We start from the raw sequence: 18,612 nt of genomic DNA, 5'->3' as shown, positions 1-18,612 counted from the left end.
TTAGATTTTTATTTCATTTATATTTGTTTCTCAAGCTCCCTCTATATAATTATAGATAAGAATGTTGGATTTATTTATATTCCCAAATAAACTTGTTTATGAAAGACGAACAGAATGTAAACACAAATTTAAGATTCTTTAACATATATGAATAAATAAACTAAAAATAAACAAACAAATACGTGTGTATATATATATCTGTAGCTAAATTTGGATTAATTTAGATCCCTAGCTGTGGAGTGTGGACTATACCTTTCAATATCAGCGCGCTGCTTAGGCTGCTTCTGTTGAGCTAAATCAGACAATTGGAGCAAGCTCATCATTGGACCAGGTTTCAGGTGGTGACGAGACGCCTGGAAGTGGACGGTAATTTGCTATCAATTGTACCTCACACTCTCCCTTGAATGCAGTCTAAAATTAAGGACAAATTTAATCAGAGACAAATACTATTTAAATAGTTTTAAAAAATGTAGATATAAACTTTATAATAAAAAAGAAAGGTGGTGTTGTTTGACCTTGCTCTGAACTACGTCTCCCCAGGCATCACCAGTCAAAGCGTAGCGAATGAAGAATTTGAGGACATCAAGAGGGATGTATGTGATAATGCTAAATACCCAGATCGCTCCTGCCCATTCCCATCCAATGCCTTGGATCCTGGCGAATCCCCAGTTTGCATACACAGCAAGCAGAGTCGCCACCTTTTTTACCAAGTCACAAGAGTTTATTATACAATTAAGTTGGTTTCACATTAATTCAATTGAGCTATTTGAGTTTATATGATTATGGATTTACCAGTTGTGCTAAAATGAAGGCAATGAGAAGCAAGGGACCTGGGAGCTCGATGAAAGACCACCTCCTGGACCGTGTGACGAAGATGAGTGCTTGACTGACAGTACTGACTTGAAGGTAGAGAGCTGTAGTAAGTGCGTCCTCATTATCATTGATTGGCTTAACCCCAAAAGTCCTCTGCAAAAATCAAAGACAATGTTAATATATATTTTGGAATTTATAGGGTAATCGTGAGTTTCAGAGTGTGATTCACTTACAGTGAAGAACTCAGTGTCATGAACAAGCCAGAAAAAGAAGACGGTAACAATAGCCATGTAGGTGCCAAGGACAACCCCAGTGGCAAAGATTTCGTCTAGCTTCCATGTGTCAGGCTTCGGGGATGGCCTTACCCTGTCTTTCGAGATAGTCATAATGGTTCCATCGTTGAGGATTGCAATGACCAATACCATGAAAGGCGAGAAATCGAACTTCCAAATGAGAGCCACCAACATGAACCCCAGCACGATACGGATCGTGATCGAAACTGCGTAGATGGTGTAGTTTTTCATCCTTTGGAAGATGGATCTGCTTGTCAGTACCGCGCTCACTATCACACTCAACCCTGGCTCAGTCAACACTATGTCCGAAGCACCCCTAGCCGCGTCAGTTGAATCGGCCACTGCAATGCCGATATCTGCCTTTTTAAGTGCTGGGGCATCGTTCACACCATCTCCTGTCATGCCACATATATGCTTCCTTTCTTGAAGTCTTCTAACAATTTCGTACTTATGTTCTGCATACAACAAATTTTAAGTAATTTGATGAAACTACGAATAGTAAACTTATGAACTTGAGATGATTAATCTAATTACCAGGGAAGACTCCTGCAAATCCATCAGCTTTCTCAATGAGGTCATCGATAGGAATAGCAGCAATATCCTCATCCCCACACTGGCCAAGTAAGGCAGAAGAGGGATACATATCAGTCCCCATCCCAAGTCTCCGACCGGTCTCTTTGCCAATGGCGAGCTGGTCACCGGTGATCATCTTAACACTGATGCCAAGTTCAAGTGCCCGTTTAATAGTCTCAGCACTATCATGCCTAGGAGGATCAAAGAGAGGCAATAGTCCCACAAACTCCCAAGGTCCTCCAGGGCTTTCCTTTGTTTTCTCCGGAATTGTCTATGAAAAAAGACACCGTAAAATGGTTAGCCAAAATGGGTAGTTTCATATGAAATCATGTAAGTATGTATTAGCATTGGGTTCATCCACCTGTCTAGCAACCCCCAAGGACCGTAGGCCACGGTTGGCATATCCGTCGATGATACTGAGCGCCTTTTTCCTCAAGCCCCCAGTGAGCCCGCAAAGATCAATGATCTGCATCGAACCAAAATTAGGATTTTGGATATTGAGACACCACAATTGTGTAACCAAGTTTTCCGATGTTGTCTTACCTCCTCGGGAGCGCCTTTACTGCAACGATGCCACTCGCCTTTGCTGTCAGTGTAGGTAATAGCAGTGCGTTTATCAACAGGGTTGAAGGGTAAGAAGTGTAGCTCAGTGATTCCTTCCCTTGCCTGTTTTGGGTCGCTCAACATTCCTACAATGCAAGCATCAATGGCGTCCTGGTTTTCAACCCTGGAAGCCCTTGCAGCAAGCAGCACAAGGGTGTCGACGTCCATATCATTTATGAACACCTCAACGAGATTCTTGTCTACTGTTAGCTTGTTAAGGGTTAAAGTCCCCGTCTTATCACTACACAGTATATCCATCCCTGCCATCTCTTCAATGGCAGTCATCCTCTTGGTAATGGCTCCTTGCTCTGACAAACGGTGAGATCCAATAGCCATTGTTACAGACAAAACTGTAGGCATGGCAATTGGGATTCCTCCAATGAGAAGCACCAACAGGTTGTCAATACCATCTCTATAGTTCCTATGCTGGATTGGGTACATCACTATGATCTCAATCACCATTCCAATTCCAATGGAGAAGATACAAAAGTTACCAATGGATGTCAACACCTGCAACGTAATGGGTTACTATTACTTCTTACTATTACATAATGCAATCATGTACATTTTTGCACTATCAGAAGTACCTGTTGGAAGTGACCAACGTTGTTGGTGTTGTCAACGAGGTGAGCTGCCTTGCCAAAGAAGCTATGAATACCAGTGGCGATGACAATGGCATCGAGCTCACCTTGTTTGCAGGTGGAACCTGAGAAGACTGAATCACCAGGATTCTTTGTAACAGGTAAGGACTCACCGGTGAGGGCGGCTTGATCGATTTTAAGTGGATCGCCTTCCAAAAGACGAGCATCTGCAGGGATAATGTCTCCCAATTTGACACTAATTATATCTCCAGGTACTAAAATTGATGCCTCTTGCTCACTCCATTTCCCATCTCTTAGCACCTACAAAGTGAACCATGATGTTGATAGAATCTCCATGACTATATGAATATATATATACATACATATATGTAGGTATAATATACCTTAGTTTTGGGTGCAAGACCAGCCATTAAAGCAGCAGCAGCATTGCCAGCACTGTTTTCTTCTATGAAACTGATTGTTGAATTAATTAAAAGCAAAGTAACGATACCAACGAAATCTGGCCAGTCAGGAGGCTTGCCTCCTCCATTGGCCAAAACAATGGCCATGATGGCGGCAGCCTCCATCACCCACGACAGTGGATTCCACATAAACCCCAAGAACTTAAGTACTTTGTTATCTTTTTTCTCTTCAAGCTTATTATGGCCAAAAATGCTTAGCCTTGTTTCTCCTTCTGCTGTTGTCAAACCCTCTTTCGTGCATTTCAGCAGCTTAAAAACCTCTTCCACAGGGATATTCTCCTACAAAAAAAAAAAAAAAGACCCCATCAATTTATTTATTTTTTAAATGCAAAAGAAAAAAAAAGGGTTTAAACTAGAACATGCTTACAAGATCAACAATCTCGTTTTTGATCTGCTCCAAAGAGATATCACCATCAGAAGCCATTGGATACAGACGATAAAAGACAAAAGCAACTTGTTTTTATTTCGTTTCGTTTATAAGAGAAGAAAGAAGAAAACTCTTGATTCAAAGACGCGGTGTTTTCTGCCTCTTGAGCTTCTTCTTTCTTCAATGTATAACCTTAGTTTTCCCTGTCTCCCATTAGACAGGGATGGATATACAAATTAATGAGAAGAGGAGATCAGTTGTTTTTTTTTTTGTTTATGCTCAGAAGGATAGGAATGTTTATTGGTTGGAAATTTGCTTTCTTTATAAATAACTTGAAAACAAGGCACAAAAATGTAAATGAGAGAGAGAGAGAGAGAGCTAGTAATGAGGTTGAAATGAAGATGGGTTGTTCATGTTGAAAAACCCTGTGGTCTGCCATAAGTCTCGGGGTTTTTAGGTTTGTGGTTGGCTGTTTTATTAGAGTGTATCTTTATACTGTCCCCCCATTTTGTTTGTTTTGAAACGTAAAATGGTTTTCAATGGTTTATGGGAAGAACAAGTGTCAACTCCATTTTTCCTTTGGTGTTGGAGGGACGAGGATGATGCCATTGACATCTTTTTTTAGCGACAGCCGCTAAAAGAAGTAAAAGAAAAGTCAAAACAATAACTGCAAATCTAAACTAATGATGGCTTTTTATAGGGTTAGGCAATCTATTGGATACAAAATTCTTTTTTGGTTAAATTTATTTGGTTTAAAATAGATAAATGATATTTTAAAATAGGGTTAATATCTAGTTTAATATTTGAATTTAGTTTGAACGTTTATTCCAGTATTTATATTAAATAGTATGTGTGACTCAATGAATATTTAACACATATGTTCTAGGAAAAAAAAACATAGGTACTTAATCGGGAGAAAAAAAATTCAGATACCAAATTGAAATTGTATTCTCCTGATGGGTAGAAAGAGTAAAGTAATATTGAAGACAAATTCAGGTACCTAAGTTCTAGTAAAAAAATATATGTGCTTAATTGGGACAAAAAAATACTCAGGTGCTAAATTGAACATTGAAACCAAACTTAGATACTTAATTTGGGTTAAAACAAACTCAAGTATCAAATTGAAAAAAACTCAGGTACCAAATTAAATATTGAAGCCTAATTTAGGTACCAAATTGAGAAAAAAAAACTCAAGTACCTAGTTCTAGTAAAAAAAAAACATAGGTGCTTAATTGGACAAAAAATACTATGATACTAAATTGAACATTAAAGCTAGACTTAGGTACTTAATTCAATCCAAACAAACTCAAAAACTAAATCGAATATTAAAGCCAAATTTAAATACCAAATTAAAAATTGAAACTAAATTCAGATCCCAAATGATATATTAACCATTTTAAATATTTATTCAAACTCAATTAAACATCAATATTAATAAGAAAACCGAAACTCAATATTGAAATTATTCTAACATTGTCCAATATGAATAAAAAATGGAAATAATTTATTGAAAAAGATCTATTAAATTTTGGTTTAGTTACTTGGGTTATTCACTTAGATTTCGTTTGATTGAAATTGTTTTCCAAATTACAGTTTACTCTTTTTCTTTTTTTGTTTAATTTAGAAATTAAACCTATCAAAGTGACCATTCATCTCTCTCCACCAGTTTATACGAATCTATCAATCCGAGAAAGGATTGAATGAAATAGTGCTATTATTTATTTTTAATAGTTTAATGCCACATTAACGATTTCATCTTATATTTTAGTATTTTCATTTGGATTTAATTTTTTTTCAGGGTGAAAATGTTAAAATGTAGAATGAAAATATTGTTTCATACAATCATTTCTCAATTCAATTAATATTGGAATAAAATGCAATGAAAGCGGAAAGACAACGGTAAAATAAAGAATATTTACCAACTAAAAATGGTAGATATACTATGTGACCATGTGTTATTATTTTTGTGTTTTATAAATTAATTTTTTTATATAATTATTAATCTATTAACAAAAAAAGCTTAATTGATGATTTAGCTTTTAAAGTATACTTATTTTTTGTTTTGATATTTAATTTTTTTTTGTTTTAATTTGATATCTAAAGTATAAGTCAATTCCCAATTTGGTAACTAAAGTATGCCTTCATTATATTTTTAAGCCTATCTTGAACAGATAGCCAATAACAAACCTCCATGTGATAACTTTTATGTAAATATAAATATTTTTTTATTAAATGTATAAACACATTAAAAATATGAAAAATGAAAATAAATATATAACAAATTCATAAAAAACATATAAAATCTAGAAAAAAATATAATTTATAAAAATAAAATTTACAATAAATTAGTTGAAATTAATAATATTATTAAAAAATGTAAAAAGAAATTGTAAATATTATAAAAAAATGTAAAGATATTAAAAATTAATTCTTTTATAAAATTCTAAAAAAGCATTTGAATTTCAAGTTTTTTTGCATTACTTGAAATTTATGTACATTTTTTAAAATTTTATATATTATTTTTAATTTTTTATATTTTTAATTAATATTATACATATAATAAAATAAAAAAGACATGTGACAAATTGTAATAGCGTCATGTGGTAGATCAACATCGACCAACGGTTGATCAACATCAATCATTGTCCAATGACGGTCAATGGTCGATCAAAGTTAATAGTATTTTTTAATATTTAACTATTTATTATTATGATTTTCTATTTTTAATTTAAATTTAATATTTTTATTTAAACAAATTTAATTGTCATGACATTTTTCATTGATAAAAACAAATCATATGACACTTTTCTATAGACCAAAGTGGCCTAATAAATTTTTTTTAACAGTGATTAAAAAATGGATCAAAAATAAAAAAAAAATTGATACTTTTTAGTACTAGATTGAAAAAACAAATTTAAATGTCAAAATGAGAAAATAAGTATACATTAAGGGCTAAATCATAAATTAAGCCTAATAAAAAATTCAATTGAGATTAATTATTACAATTCAATTTGTAATACCTAATTTTAGTCCGGGCTCACAATAATAAAATAAAGTCTAAGTCCAGTACAAAATTATATCATTTGGCCCGATCAGAATGGCCTATTACTTAAAAAGGTTGAAGGTCCATCTACAAGCTTATAGAAACATAATCTTCAAGGATATGCAATCTTAGATATGATATATGCAATCTTGGATATGATATGCAATCTTGGAAGATATGATTTTGTAATCTTAGAGATTTAATTTGTAGATACCCTTTAATCTTAGCCGTTGATGTAATTGATCTGTACCGTTGGATTTTGGGAGGCTCAATTATAAATAGAGACCTCTCCCTTCATTGTAGAAGGAGGAAAAAAATCAATAAAAAAAGGGGAGAACGATTGATAGTTTTTTAAAGGTGGCTTATTGTTATTTTATTTTATTTTTATTTTTTACTTATTTATGATTTAAAAACCATTGCGAATTTTATTTATTTCTTTAGCCCTAATAAAGTGACGCATTTCAAATGATGGAGATATTTTCCCATTCGAGCCCTATGAGTTATTCGCGCCTTTTAATTGGACCATTCATTTTTTTTCTCTTTAATTTTGTTTGGAATTCAATTTAAATCCTTGTTAATTCAATGTGCTTGATTTCTTACACTGTTTTTTTTAAATATATTTAATTTTAAATCTAATACTATTTTAATGATTAAGCTTAGTATTTTCCATTTTATTTTACGTTTTATATGTATTATGGCTATAAGTTTATTGAATTATATGTAAATATTACCCTTTTTAAAAAATTATAATGTATCATTATTTTGAAATTCAATATATATTGCTATTATTTCATTTATCACACTTTTTTATATTTTAGGTAAATTCAACATGATTTGTATATATTCTTTGATATCCTTATTTTGTAATATATTTTCAAAATTCACTTTAGATATTTATATGTCTTAAAGATTTATATGAAAATGTTTTTATACAATACTATTTTATATATACATATATAATTTGTAATAAATTATTTTTATTCTATATATTATTGATTTCATATTATTTTATCTATTACCTTTAAATTCTCTCTTAAATAGGTTTATGTATTTTCTTTCGAATTCATTTATTATTTATCATTCATTAGTGTATGTTTTATTTACGAATTATCGCTCCATGTTGTATATTATCATTTATCGCATTCTATTTGCTTAAAAGGCTATGTTCGATATCATTCAAGCATCAAAATCATTTTATTCAAAAATTTTCAAGGAAATTGAGCCCTAACGTATTGAGTTTTGATTTTCTTCGTTAAATTTAACGATCGAGAGTTGCTCATTAATCAAAAAATAAAATTTAAAGTTTGTTGTCGGAAATTTAATATGTTGTATCAAAAAAATAATAACAAAGGAAATATTCCGAGTTTAGGATTTTGAGAAATTGTGCCCTAACATATTGGGCCACGATTTCTTAAATCTTAAATAAATGAATATTCTTTTAAATTTTTATTATAAGAATATTTTGGACTAAATCATTTTTGAGGAAATAGAATGTCGTGCCCTAACGTATTGGGTGTGACATTTTCTTTCTTTGAAATGATAAGAGTCTTAATAAGAAACGTTTTTTAATTTTTATTAAGGATCATATTTTTAAATTTTCGACATTCAGACACTAATTAATTAACTAGGTACTAATTTTGAGCGTTACGAAAGTACTAATCTTTCCTCGTACGTAACCGACTCCCGAATCTATTTTTCTAAAACTCGTAGACCAAAGTTATTGTTTAGGTGATCCAATCACACCTCAATAAAAGATTAGTGGCGACTCCCAATTTTTGTTTTTTTTCGACAACTAATTTTTGTTTTTTTTTTCAAAATAAAAAATAGTTTCGACACAATTACTTAATTTTAATTAAACTCAAATTCAATTTATTTACTAGTGATGAGTTTTGACTACAACTTCAACCTTTGCCGAAAGGTTGATTGGCATTTCAAATCCAACAAGTATTAACTAAACCAACTCATTTTATCCCAACCTATCAAATTCATAAGTTCCTTTAAAACATTATAAACATTTTCTACCATCTCATCTTAAAACAGACATCATAGCCATCATGTATGTAACAATTACATCATACCCATGATCTATGGACTATCAACCCTCCCAAAGCTCACTCATTTGCACAACTTGGGTCCTACGAGATATCTGCCTCATCTCCAACCATACAAACTATTTAACCACTATGCTACTCATTCTCCAACCATACAAACTATTTAACTACTATACTACTCATTCTCCAACCATAGAAACTATTTAACTACTATGCTACTCCGACTCTTTTCGAGACCCATATCCGACATATCCATAGATGATTAAGGAGATACGACAATCCATAGACCCTTCAAATACAAAAACATAACCATGTCAAACACATGTCCGTATCCAACATTCTAGTTTACTCTAAGTAACAACCTTACTGATCAAAGTACTTTTCATTTCAAACTACTACATCCTCTCCTTTGTGTAGGACTACAAAAAGCATTTGCACTTTCAAGCAAACTTCACGATATCTTAAATAAAAATGACAGTCTACAAACCATTAATCGAATATTCAAAGTTCTCCTATTTTAAACCAAATTCCCACTCTCCCTATTGATTTTAGGTAATTGGAACGAACCAATTAGGTTTACGACGAAACCTAAAAATCGATCACTAATCCAATTCGAGTACCTCTACAGGATAAGACCTCAACAGAAAACTGAAGAGTTACAGTAGCAAGTGATTGAGTTCAGTAGTTCCTCACATAAAATTATTGACTCTAGAGATACAGTAATATGGAGAAGACAAAATTGTTTCAAGCACCGACAGAACCAGAAGGACGGGTTATTCACATTTCATTTGATGGTCAAAGGCGAATTGAAAGCTAAACAGTGGTAATTCGAAAGATTGCCGGGGGAATAATAGAGATGTCTCCTACGTTACCCATAATATGTGAAAGTATAGACTCCAATAACTCTTTTAATACAGCAAGGCATGTCACTCAGAAAAGCAAGGTTAAACAGAATCAGTTATCACTATTATTACCCAGTGTTGTCCAGGGCACAAGGTGCATTCTAGGCGCTACAACCCTTATATTAGCACAAGCGCAAGGTGCAAAAGAAAACAATAGCCTTTATAATGTAAAGCACAACATATACATGTGAGTTCTTGTATGTGTGTATACACATGTATATATATACATACAACGCTTAAGACATAATAAACTCCAAAATGTGGTATAGTTTATCTGCATGTATTTTTTATTAGTCAATACCCATGATTTTCTTACTGTCAATGTCGATAGTTGAATACTGAAATATTGAAAAGTATAGAGGTCAATAATATCCATTTCTTACCAATAAAGGTATATCTAATGAAAAACGTGAAAAAATAAAACAAATTAAAGAGACATTCAATCAGGTGGGTTTTTATTATGCCTATTCCCTCACAAAAAAGCACGCCGGACGTGTGTGCCTGATTAAACAGGCCTCAACCAAAAGGGGCTAAGGCATTTTTATTGTCTAGTGCTAGGGTGCAAGGTGCAAGTACACTTAGATGAAACCTCGACACACTGCTATTACCTAACAATTTCAAGTTCATTGATACAGAACAACATGATTAAGATTCAGATAAACTCAACAAGGTCCTTCCCAAGCACATAAAGATCATCAAAAAGTACAATTCAATACCAAGCAACCAAACGAAGATAATGAGAATAAGGAACTAAAAGCGGAAGATAAAATACTTGAAATATTGCCAAAAATCTCATCAAAATCTTTAATTTAAGAATCCTTCATCCTTGGTAGTTTCCTATATTAAACCCCACATCAAAATGTCTGCAAATAAACTTGGGAAAAAAGAAAAGCTTGAACCCAAATAAGCTCATGGTGCTTAGAACCCTAGCTTGGTGCGGCGCCAATGCCTACGCTTCGCATTGTACCTGCAATCCAAAAACCAAAAAAAATTCAAAGGAACCCATCAATAAACTGAAAATATCTTAAGAATGAAACCAAAACAATAACTTCTAAGCAAATTTGAGCGAAAAATGAAGAAAAATGTATTGACCTGATGGTGTTATCAGTGCGCATACGGATCCAGTAAGGGATAGGCCTATTCTGCCTCATCTTCTTGGCCAACTTCTTCTTGATCATGAATGTCTTGTGTGAAGGCTGCCATGTCAAAATAAACAAATTCAAAAGATCAGATAGGTTACTTTCAAAACTCAACTTTGTTTACAGATAATGTGAGAAAACCAACCATTTTTGCACAAAGAAAAAAAAACAAAAAATAAACAGAGCAATTAAAGATTGAAATGAATGAATAGATTCAAGGAAGATGGGAAAGAGAAGAGGAGATTACCATGGTTGGCGGTGAATTGGAGCTTTGGAGGGAATGCGGCGCAAAGGAGAATGAAAGCGGTTCACGTAATAAATTAGTGCTGCAACTGGTATTTTAGGGTTTACCTTATTGTTATTGAGCCTTTCATGGATTGTTGATGGTTTTCGGCCCAAACATAGCTGGGTTTCTTATATTCATTATTTGGGCCTTTCCAATAGGATTTCTTGATCTGAAAGTTATATGCTCTATAATGAGTCCTATTCATGGGTTAAGTTATTCACTTAAGTTCGAATGTTCATTCTAAATTTAAAAAGTTTAAGTAAAAATATTATGCTCAAAAAACGGACTTGAATAAAAAAAATAAGCCATTTTAAAATATGACTTGAGCTTGGGCTCAAACTTTTGAGGCCCATGCCCGACTAATCGGACTTGTTTTTTATGCTTATAGTATAATATATTATATAATTTATAACACATAAAAATTAAAATGATAGTAATATATATTTAAAAAATTTTAAGATATATATAATTTTAATAAATGAGAAAGATATAATTATTAATATTAAATTTAAAATATATAAATATTTTTTTAAAAAATAAAAATAATATGAGTAAGCCTAAAATGAGTTTAGGGTTAATCATTTACAAATATAGACATGCATGAGCAAAAATTTATGCCCATATATTGGGTTAAGACGAGCTTAGATAAACATAAAGTATTAATATCATGTTTTAACCTGACTCTTGTGATGAACACATCTATTTATAACCGTAAACTTTTAATATTGATAGCTACAAAATTAATTAGAATACGAGATAATGTAAAAAAAATATTATTTGAGACTTTGATTGAATTAAAATGGAGTTGCCACATAATTTGGAGTTTTGTTATGTCATTACATGAAGTAACGTTAAGAACATTGGAAGGGTCACTTTTTGTTTCTTTTTATATGACTACTGAGCTGTCTGCTCCTGTCTATCTTCAAGTCCATATGTATTATATGAATGAATTTATTGATTCATCCAAAGAAATGACAAGGAAAAAATGAAAATCTTCTTCCCTCTATTGAGATGCTAAATAAAATATCATTTCAACTCGAATTTTATTTCGATTGATTCATATACGTATAAAAAGTGAAATTCAAAAGATTTATATTTCCAATTCTAATTCATATACGTATAAAAAGCAGGTTCAACTTTCATGGCTCCTTTGTGAAAATGAACAAGAAAGCTGGCCGATAACAAACTTAGGAAACAACATACATTTATCACACATCCAAAGAGAAAACGCCATTGAATCGATAATACCATAGCTTAGTTATTATTCCACTTTCCTATATGTTTCTCTATATATACAGCATTTACTCTCTATTGATTCTACAAAGTAATTAAAAGAATCATTTAAGGTACTATCTTCTAATCATCAGAAAATGGCCAAGCAAAGAATATCATCATTGTTCTTGGCCATTATTGTAATAATTCTCGTTGCAAGTGTCTCCTTCTCCACTGCTCGTAATTACCAGCCAACGTGGGATACACGATCCCCTACGCTTAACTGTGTAGCACCATCTCCGTCACCAAAACCGGCTCCTAGTCCTTCACCTTATCCTGATGATGTGATCAAGGGTGGCTATTGGCCTTCATGGCTAGCTTATAGTCTCCCACCATCCTCAATCCCTACCTTGTACTTCACACATGTGTTTTATGCTTTTGTTGGCATTGATGCTTCTTCTTACGGTTTGTCCATCACCCAACCTGATGATCAGTGGATGGGAAACTTTACAGCCACCCTTCATGCCAAAAAGCCACTGGCACAAGCCTTGTTAGCGATTGGAGGAGCGAATTCCGGTTCCGGTATTTTTTCCAACATGGTCAGTAACCCTGATAATCGTGCCGCTTTCATAAAATCCACCATTGCTACGGCAAGGAAATATCGCTTTGATGGACTTGACATTGATTGGGAGTTTCCTAATAACCCAACTGACATGTCGAACCTTGAGGTTTTCTTCAAAGAATGGCGTGAGGCTGTTGAGAGTGAGGCTTCGGCCTCTAGCAAGCCTCCTCTTCTTTTAAGTGCTGCTGTTTATTTCGCTTCAAGCTTTTTCTTAGATCTGCCTAGAACATACCCTACTGATGCCATTGCAAAATACCTTGATTTTGTAAATCCTATGTGCTTTGATTACCATGGAAGTTGGGACACTTCAGTCACTGGTGAACATGCTCTACTCTACGACAAAACTAGCAATATAAGCACAAGTTATGGTATATCATCATGGATTGAAGCTGGTGTCCCTCCAAAGAAGCTGGTTATGGGGATGCCACTTTATGGAAAATCGTGGGAACTGAAACACCCCAAAAACCATGGGATCGGAGCGCCAGCTAATGGTGTTGGGCCGGGAAACAATGGCATAATGTTGTACAGTGATATTGTAAAATACAATGATGAACACTATGCCCATGTAGTGTATGACGGAGATACTGTATCGGAATATTCGTACTCGGGAACCGATTGGATCGGTTATGATGGACCGACATCTGTGGAAAAGAAGGTTGAGTATGCTAAGACTCAGAATCTTGGGGGTTACTTCTTTTGGGCCCTTGGATATGACATGAACTGGACACTTTCAGGAATTGGTAGGTTTTCATCTCAGTGCTGTTTCCATTTGAATACTATAACCTTTTTCAATGGAGTTTCAAGAACTTCACTAATCTGTATATATTTACTGCTAGGCTAAGTCTGCTATGATTTTATGTGTTTGACAGCATCAAATACATGGGAACGAATCCACTAGAAGCCACCTGAAGTTGGAAATCGTACCAAATATTCGCAATTTATTCTGGAGCTTTCATGGAGATTTATTCATCTGAACGCAGCTGGAGCCTTAATTATAAAACTGTTTCCTTTTTTCTTTTATGCTTGTTTTCACTTGTCGCAAATAAACTTTGATTCTGCATGTTCTGGACATGCGAGTGTATATGATGAAAGAGATCGAGAAATGGATTATTTCCTATTATTTCTTGATCGAAATAAATGAAAGCAAAAAAGTTTAGAGTTACCAGTGTCATATAATATTCATCAATTAGTCCTTATGTTTCTCTTTCACAAATGCCACGTTTTATTAATAAAAAATTTTATTGAGAAAAAAAGTCATTAATAATTTTTTATGGCTCTTGTTTCATAAAGGATCGGAGGGTCAAAATGAGATATTATATGATTAATTTTGTCACAGCCTAATTTCGACCCTAATCGGACATAGTGGTTTCAGGACTACGAATCTGAGTCTAAAAATAAAAAAATATTAAAATTAATATTATTTTCTGTGTTTATTATGTGTTAATTTACATGTGTGAAAGTTTCGTGAATTAATTTTATTGTTTGTGTGCTTAATTTAATAAAAGGACTTAATCGCGTAAAATGTGAAATTGACTAATTAATGTGTAAAGTACTAACTTGCTAATGTCTTTATAATGTGAAGTCCTTAATAGGAAATTAGGCCATTAATCATGATAGTGGAGGGCATTATGCTTATAATTTATAGTTTTTATATTATGTATAAAGGTTAACAATATATTATATTATAAAGTTAATATATATTAAAAGACAAACAAATTAAAAGCCACATTTTCATCTTATTTTGACCGAAACTAGAGAAAAGAGAAAGAAAGAAACCTAAGCTAGGTTCGGCCATCTTTTGAAGCTTAATTCAAGGTTAGTTTTTGTTCGGTTTTTGATAATTTTTACGTTTTTGAGATCGTTGCTTTGAATACTTCAAAACCCATGTCTTAATTTTGTGAATTGTTGATGATTTTGAAATGTTCCATTGATGAATGCTTGAGCTTTGTGATAGTTGATGATGAAAAATGAAAGATATGTGAAAGATTAACATGTTTTGTCTTTGAAATTTTGGTGAAATTGAGTAATTAGGGCTAAATTGTGAAAATAAATTTTTGAGGGACTAAAATGTGAAATAAATGAAATGTGTGGACTTGCATGAACACTAGGAACATTCGGCCCTAGTATGGTGTGATTAAATTTTGTGTATTTTGTGTTTTGTGCAAAAAGGACTAAAAAAAAAAGTAAAATGTTAGGGGCAAAATGGTAATTTGCCCATTTATATATTTTTGGATTTAATTGAATGATTTGATGGATAAAAAAGCTAAATTTGAATATGTTTAGATCAAGAAACAAAGAAAACGGAATTGGATTGGGGGAAAACAAAAATAGTCGAATAGTCGAACGTCTCCGTCTATATCCGAGGTAAGTCTATTAGCTATTTAATGATATTAAATTAGTATATATGTATGTATATCGATTGTAGTTGTTGTTGAGCTTTAATTTGAAGTAATTTGATTGAATAAATTAGAATTATAAATGGTATATATATATGTGTATAAAGTGTTCGAATATATATATATATGCTTATATAAATTTTTGAGTTAAGTTAAAGTAGGAATGCTATAAAAGCATATATATATATATATAAATATATAATGTATTAATATTTATATATGTATCTATATGAATATGTTCTGAATTTAATTGATTGTTTGAAGGTTATATATATATATACATAAGATTCGAATATGAGAAAATAAACACATGTATAAATTCTTGCTTTGATTAAAGGTACGTATTATACTCATGTATACATGGGTTTTCGAATATACATATATATATGTAAAAAAAAAAACTTTGGGTTTGATTAGTGATATGTATATTGTAATTGTATAGGTAATTTTTTTTAAATAAGGTGATTATATGTGAGATGGAACATTTATATATATAATTAAGTATTGATTATATTATAAGATATGAATGTTAAGCATATATGTATAGTTTTGAATATGTATGGATGTACATAAATATGTTTTCATATTGAGCTTAGATACAAATATATATATATTATGCTCGAATAGGTGTGTATGCATAAGCACATGTAAATTATTTGTATTAAATTTAGCTAAGTATATTTATATATACATGAATAAGTTGTGAACTTAGGTAAAGGCAAGAATGTGTATATATATAAATTCATATAGGTTCGAATATAAATAAACATACTTGTATGGGCTTTTAATTTTTATTTAAAAGGTATAAATGTTAAATATGTATACGGGAGTTTGAATATATCTATATGTACATTTGTGTACAAGTTTTTAGATTGAATTAAAGACATAAAAGTTTATGTTTTTAAAAATGAGGTTCGAATATGTATTTATATGATTATAAGTTATTAGTACTTGAATTTGATTGAAAATATGATTTGCAAACTCATTTATGTTTGAGCATGGACAACAGTGAATATGTATTTGTTGTTAATAAATATTTGAGGAATTATTTTGTATATGAGAAATTGAGATTTTCAGGTTTTAAAACCTAGCAGGCTAAGTGCCGGTGAACTGAATTAGGCTATAAGCCTAGCAGGTTAACTGCCGGTGAACTGAATCAGGCTATAAGCCTAGCAGGCTATGTAACACCCATTACCCGTATCCAACACCGGGATAGGGTACGAGGCATTACCAGAACACATACACTTGTAAATGTATTTAACCGAGTTATAAAATTTCATCTAAATTAAAAACTTCAAAATTATTAACAAGCTTTTATAACTTTTCATAATATATCCTCAAAATATTATAATCTTAATAAATATGGCCTATGAGACCCGATACATACTCACTTCATACACTAAATCCATAAATATTTTTCAATAACTTGTATTCAATTAAATTAAAATATTATTTCACTATTTCAAATTATTTCATTTTCACTTCTCATATTTACATCATTTTATATTATCAAAATCTATTTCATAAAATTTATCATTACCTACATTAAATCACACACATACTTTTCATTACAATTATCACTACTAATAAACAATTCAATCTTTTAATATTATCAACTAATTATATATAACTATCATTCTTATTTCTTTATTTCAAATTTCACTTTTCACATATGTCTTATCATTCAGATTTTGTTTTATCAGTAACTTTATTTCATTTGCCCCTATTAACTTGACTCGGACTCGACGGATACACGGATTCCAACCAAACACACCAGTATACAGTAATCAGTAATGGTAGCAGTAACAGTATTCAACACACAAAGTGCTGAATCTGTAACAGTAACGGTAACAGTATTCGACACACAAAGTGCCGAGTCGGTAACAGTAACAGTATTCGACACACAAAGTGCCGAGTCGGTAACAGTAACAGTAATAGTATTCGACACACAAAGTGTCGAATCAGTAACAGTAATAGTAGTCGGCACATAAGTGCCTAATCAGTAATCCGGCAAATACCCCGTACTCTTCCATATCCTATGGCATGCCAACTATATCCGACTAGCCCAACTAGTTAATAGGGTATTTAACCTTCACTTTCCAGTATAAATTTCCATCTTAGTTCAGTATCAATTATAATTTCTTATTTCAATCAGTTTCACAGTATTGTAGTAATTCATTATTTCAGTATTTTCACAGTTCAATGCAGTATACATAACAATATTCAGTATTCTGTAATTTAGTTCAGTATCAGTCTCACATATCAATTTCTACTTTCTCAGTTTCAATTCCAATAAAATCCATATCAATCACCAATTTCAATATTCCAGTTTAATTCAATAATTCAATTCAAACCATTTCAATTTCTATTCAATAATCACATTTCAATGCATAACTTATAAATTTAACGTGACATAATTCAGCCACTACGTGGCCAAAGCCTAAGCATGTATACCAAATATGTTAGCCAAATACACATATAACATAAGCATTATAAGCATGGATGAGCACAACATTTATTAATGTGCCACATTTATCAACAGATGTTAATTCATAAACCATTCATGACATTACTTCATGCCCAATCATATACCAAATTTACTATTCACACGTACTATGAAACTTTATTTTTACACATGAGCTTAAACCATATCCAATAATGCACAAATATAAGTATCATTTCTATTTTATCGTTTATCAATTATAATCAAGCATATGACCAATTATACACAAATCATTCATACATTTCCCAATTTTCCTCCTCCTCCTCTCCATTCCACATCCTTAATGTGTATAATACACTTAAAGAACATTAACTATAATTTCACTATTCACTCACATGTATATTCAAAACTGTTTATCCGAGTCAGAGTCACTAAATTATTTTTATTTGGAGCTACAGAGCTCCAAATTAATATCCGTAAATTTTACCCGAAACTAGATTCATATATCTTCTTACCATAAAATTTTCAGAATTTTTGGTTTAGCAAAATAGTACAGTTTATTCTTTAAAGTTTCTCCTATTTTGCTGTCTGACAGTTCCGACCACTCTTCACTAAAAATTAATTGTCTCACTGTACAGAATTCGGATAATGTTTCCGTTTATTTCTTATGAAAATAGACTCATTAAGGATTCTAACCATATAAATTATAACTCATAATCATTTTTGTACAATTTTTAATGATTTTCCAAAGTCAGAACAGGGGAACCAGAATTCATTCTGACCTTGTCTCACAAAATCCATTATAT

At 31.9% G+C, this 18,612-nt stretch overlaps 3 protein-coding genes across 3 annotated transcripts; 1 reads left to right on the top strand and 2 right to left on the bottom strand.

Annotated features, from left to right (window-relative positions):
- Nucleotides 1–253: 253 nt before the first annotated feature.
- Nucleotides 254–4,125, bottom strand: LOC107937981 (ATPase 8, plasma membrane-type). Its single transcript, XM_016871002.2, has 10 exons — nucleotides 3,713–4,125; nucleotides 3,268–3,624; nucleotides 2,870–3,184; nucleotides 2,223–2,792; nucleotides 2,041–2,145; nucleotides 1,641–1,950; nucleotides 1,047–1,561; nucleotides 793–966; nucleotides 516–698; nucleotides 254–411 (listed from the first exon to the last, which is right to left on the bottom strand). Exons 1-10 carry the CDS (start codon nucleotides 3,767–3,769, stop codon nucleotides 298–300), a joined length of 2,700 nt encoding a protein of 899 aa, XP_016726491.1. The 5' UTR covers nucleotides 3,770–4,125; the 3' UTR covers nucleotides 254–297.
- Nucleotides 4,126–10,459: 6,334 nt separating this feature from the next.
- On the bottom strand, nucleotides 10,460–11,250 carry LOC107937953 (60S ribosomal protein L39-3). Its single transcript, XM_016870970.2, has 3 exons — nucleotides 11,095–11,250; nucleotides 10,801–10,904; nucleotides 10,460–10,675 (listed from the first exon to the last, which is right to left on the bottom strand). The coding sequence occupies exons 1-3, from the start codon at nucleotides 11,095–11,097 to the stop codon at nucleotides 10,627–10,629; spliced, it is 156 nt and encodes a 51-aa protein (XP_016726459.1). The 5' UTR covers nucleotides 11,098–11,250; the 3' UTR covers nucleotides 10,460–10,626.
- A 1,223-nt stretch (nucleotides 11,251–12,473) lies between these two features.
- LOC107937967 (class V chitinase CHIT5a) lies at nucleotides 12,474–14,127 on the top strand. Its single transcript, XM_016870982.2, has 2 exons — nucleotides 12,474–13,707; nucleotides 13,837–14,127. Exons 1-2 carry the CDS (start codon nucleotides 12,504–12,506, stop codon nucleotides 13,863–13,865), a joined length of 1,233 nt encoding a protein of 410 aa, XP_016726471.1. The 5' UTR covers nucleotides 12,474–12,503; the 3' UTR covers nucleotides 13,866–14,127.
- Nucleotides 14,128–18,612: the final 4,485 nt, after the last annotated feature.

The sequence above is a fragment of the Gossypium hirsutum genome, chromosome D13 (assembly GCF_007990345.1).
Source record: "Gossypium hirsutum isolate 1008001.06 chromosome D13, Gossypium_hirsutum_v2.1, whole genome shotgun sequence".
NCBI classification, from domain to species: Eukaryota; Viridiplantae; Streptophyta; class Magnoliopsida; order Malvales; family Malvaceae; genus Gossypium; species Gossypium hirsutum.
This window is presented reverse-complemented; position numbering and strand designations above follow the sequence as displayed.